We start from the raw sequence: 3,228 nt of genomic DNA on the forward strand, positions 1-3,228 counted from the left end.
TTATTTGCATTGCTGACGCAGAGCATAGTTTCAAACGGCATATCATAACAGTCGAGGCGAATATGCAAACGATGCGCAATTACAGTTTGAATTAAAGTCTCAGTCCTTCCTGTACCGTGAGGCTGCCGCCCACCTCCCCGGCGCTCAGCGGGCGCCTCGCCCACCACACTGCCAATCACCCAGCGGGACATCGACCGAGAGGTTAATAGAATACTGTCGGCTATTGATCTATTGGCCATTTTTCTCTATGAAAAAAATAAAGGGAGGTGAAATTTTATTGAAATTAATGTAATTAGCAATGTTAGCACTCGCGCTTGTAAGTACGTTTTAAGATGGGAAAAATACGATGTGCAAACATTTAGTGTGTCTGGACTATAAACAAATAAATAAATGAAGCAAACTATGGGGTTGGCTGGCAACTGGCATATTTCGTTCTTTAATTTTTATGGTTTGAAGTTGGCTGTACTGGTGCCTCCCCCCTCCACTGTCATCTGGCGCCTCCCACCCACGCATTGGTTTCGCCCTATATGGGAGGAGGCCGGACGGCTAGGCAGGCACAGACCATAGACCCCTCACGTTGGACACACTGCTTTCGCGAATATTTGCGTTCAGTTTGACCAACCTTGCAATATTTGCTGTAAAACTACCAAACTACATAAAACACAGAAACACATACAAATACAAATTGTTCCAAACTGTCGACCTTAGCTCTAAAGTGGCCCTCTCTTTTGTTTTCCCCAGGAGACGCTCAAGGAGAAGGAGGCGCACATAGAGCAGCTCCTCAAGGAGCGGGACCTGGAGCGCGCCGAGATCACCAGGGCCGCCAGCCAGGCTGACCACGCGGAGCACGCCCTCGCCGTGCTCAAGACCGAGTACCAGCACTACCGCACGGAGGCCGACGAGAAGGTGCAGCGGCTCGAGACGGAGGCCGGCGACCTGCGGCAGCAGCTGGAGGACCTCCAGTTCCGGCTCGAGGAGGAGGCCATCGCGCGTGCCGACAGCGCGGCGGCAGCCCCGGCCGCCACCCCAGAGCAGGTCAAGGAGCTGGAGAAGCAGCTCGCCGAGGAGCGCGAGCGGTCCGAGGACAAACTCTTTGAGGCGGAGGAGGCCCTGACGAAGCTCAAGGATGAACTGGAGAGAAACAAGTGAGTTAGACACAAAAGATAAGAGTGACGAGGCTGTAAAACCGTATCATTGACACTCTTTTGACTAATCTATTCTATATTTTCTACGACAGGACTGAATCGCGGGAGTCACATGATCAGCTGGTGGCGCGAGAGGCAGTGCTGCAGGGACAGCTGCTGGAGCTTCGGGAGCAGCTGCAGGTGCTGTCCTCGGAACAGGGTGGCCAAGTGCAGGATCTCCTGGCGCAGATACAGACCAAAGATGCTAACGCGTTGGAGCTCCAGAGCCAGCTCGTCGCGGAGAAGGCGGCCGTCGAAGAGGCCAAGACTGCACTCGAATCCGAGAGGTCGGCCCTGGAGGGGTTGCGGAGCCAGCTGGCCTCGGAACAGGCGGCGAGGTCGGAGCTGGCGAGTCAGCTGAGTACCAAAGAGAAGGCGGCGGAGGACCTCAAGAACCAACTGGCCTCGGCTGCCGACGAACTCAAGAGCAGGCAGGCCACCGGGGACGCCACGGTCGAGGACTTGCGGGCCCAGCTCGTGGCCGCCCAGACCGCCGTGGGGCAGCATGAGTCCGCCGCGGAGGAGCTCAGGAGTCAGCTAGCGGCCCAACAGGCGGCCGCCGAGGCGCTCGAGACCCAGCTCGCCGCCGAGAAGTCTACCGCCTGCGACATCTCTGGCCAGCTCACCGCCGAGAAGAGTGCCGTCGAGGCGCTCCGAGGCCAGCTCGCCGCCCAGGTGGCGGCCGCCCAGGACCTGCAGCGCGAGGCCGAGGAGCAGAAGGCCGCGGCAGGACAGGCGGCCGCCGCACTGCAGGCGTCGCTCGGCGACCGGGACGCCGAGGTGGCGCGTCTTAACGCCCTCGTCGAGCAGCTCAACTCGTCGCAGGACGCCCAGGTCGGCGGCCTGTCCAAGCAGCTGCAGCAGCAGAGCGAGCAGGTGACGGGCCTGACGGAGCAGCTGAGGCAGGCGGAGGCCGCCAGGGCCGCGGAGGTGGCCGCCCTCGAGTCCAGGCTGAAGGAGCAGGCCGAGCAGGCCGTCAAGGAGGTGGCGGCCGTCAAGGACAAGCTGCAGGCCGCGGAGCGAACGCGGGCCGAGGAGGTCGCGGCTTTGGAGGCCAGACTCCAGCAGCTGGACGCGGCCAAGGCGGAGGGAACTGCTGCCTTGGAGGACAAGCTGCAGCAGCTGGAGAAGGCGAGGGCCGAGGAGGTCGCCGCCCTCGGGGCTCAGCTTCAGCAACTGGAGCAGGCCAAATCGGAGGAGGTGGCGGCGCTCGAGGCGAAACTCCAGCAGCTGGATGTGGAGAAGACTGACGGTGTAGCCGCCCTGGAGGCCAAACTCCAGCAGCTGGCCGAAAGCAAAGACAAGGCGAGAGCCGAGGAAGTGGCCGCGCTGGAAGCCAAGCTACAGCAAGTAGTGGAAAGTAAAGACAAGTCGAGGACAGAAGCAGTGGCGGCCTTAGAGGGCAAACTCCAGGAACTGGAAGAGAGTAAGGCTGCGGCAGTGGCCGCCCTAGAGGAGAAACTGCAGCAGCAGGCGAAGGGCAGGGCAGAGGAGGTGGCAGCCCTGGAACAGAGGCTGCAGAACCTGACCGCATCCAAGGGCGACGAGGTCTCGACCCTGACGGACCAGCTCCGCGCCCTGGAGCGAGGCAAGGCCGACCTGGAGAAGGAGGCCGAGCGACAGGCGGCGCTGCTGGAGGAGACCAAGCGCCAGGGTGAGGAGCGGCTGGCCGCGAGGGACGAGAAGATCGCCGAGCTGGAGTCGAGGTGCAGGGACATAGAGAGGGCGCGGACACAGGTCGAGGACGAGGCGACCAAGAAGGCCGCCGAGGTCGGGCGGCTGCAGGAGGACCTGGCTGCGGAGCGGCAGAAATCAGAAGGTGAGCACGACAGGAACGGCGCAGCAGCAGTCACTTTAGACACTTTGGATCGCCGCGAAATTGTGACGGGCGTTTCTCTTTGTTTGCAGGCCTCCATACCCGCGTTTCTGAGCTGGAACTGAAACACGGCGACGTGGAAAGACAGCTCGCCGCGTCACAAGAGAAGTGCTCACAGCTGTCGCAGGCCAAGGCAAAACTGGTAACTTGATTTTTATTTTTATTTTT

The 3,228-nt window shown here is 60.5% G+C and overlaps 1 protein-coding gene across 1 annotated transcript; it reads left to right on the forward strand.

Moving 5' to 3' along the window:
* Nucleotides 1-716: 716 nt before the first annotated feature.
* LOC127752229 (CAP-Gly domain-containing linker protein 1-like) lies at nt 717-3,202 on the forward strand (the record flags this gene model as incomplete). The annotated part of the gene is made up of 3 exons (XM_052277005.1): nt 717-1,145; nt 1,238-3,003; nt 3,093-3,202. Coding segments are annotated over 3 exons (2,305 nt in total), but the record flags the coding sequence as incomplete, so codon positions are not given.
* Between the last annotated feature and the right edge of the window lie 26 nt (nt 3,203-3,228).

Source organism: Frankliniella occidentalis, unplaced genomic scaffold, assembly GCF_000697945.3.
Source record: "Frankliniella occidentalis isolate FOCC.00 unplaced genomic scaffold, Focc_3.1 Scaffold5395, whole genome shotgun sequence".
NCBI classification, from domain to species: Eukaryota; Metazoa; Arthropoda; class Insecta; order Thysanoptera; family Thripidae; genus Frankliniella; species Frankliniella occidentalis.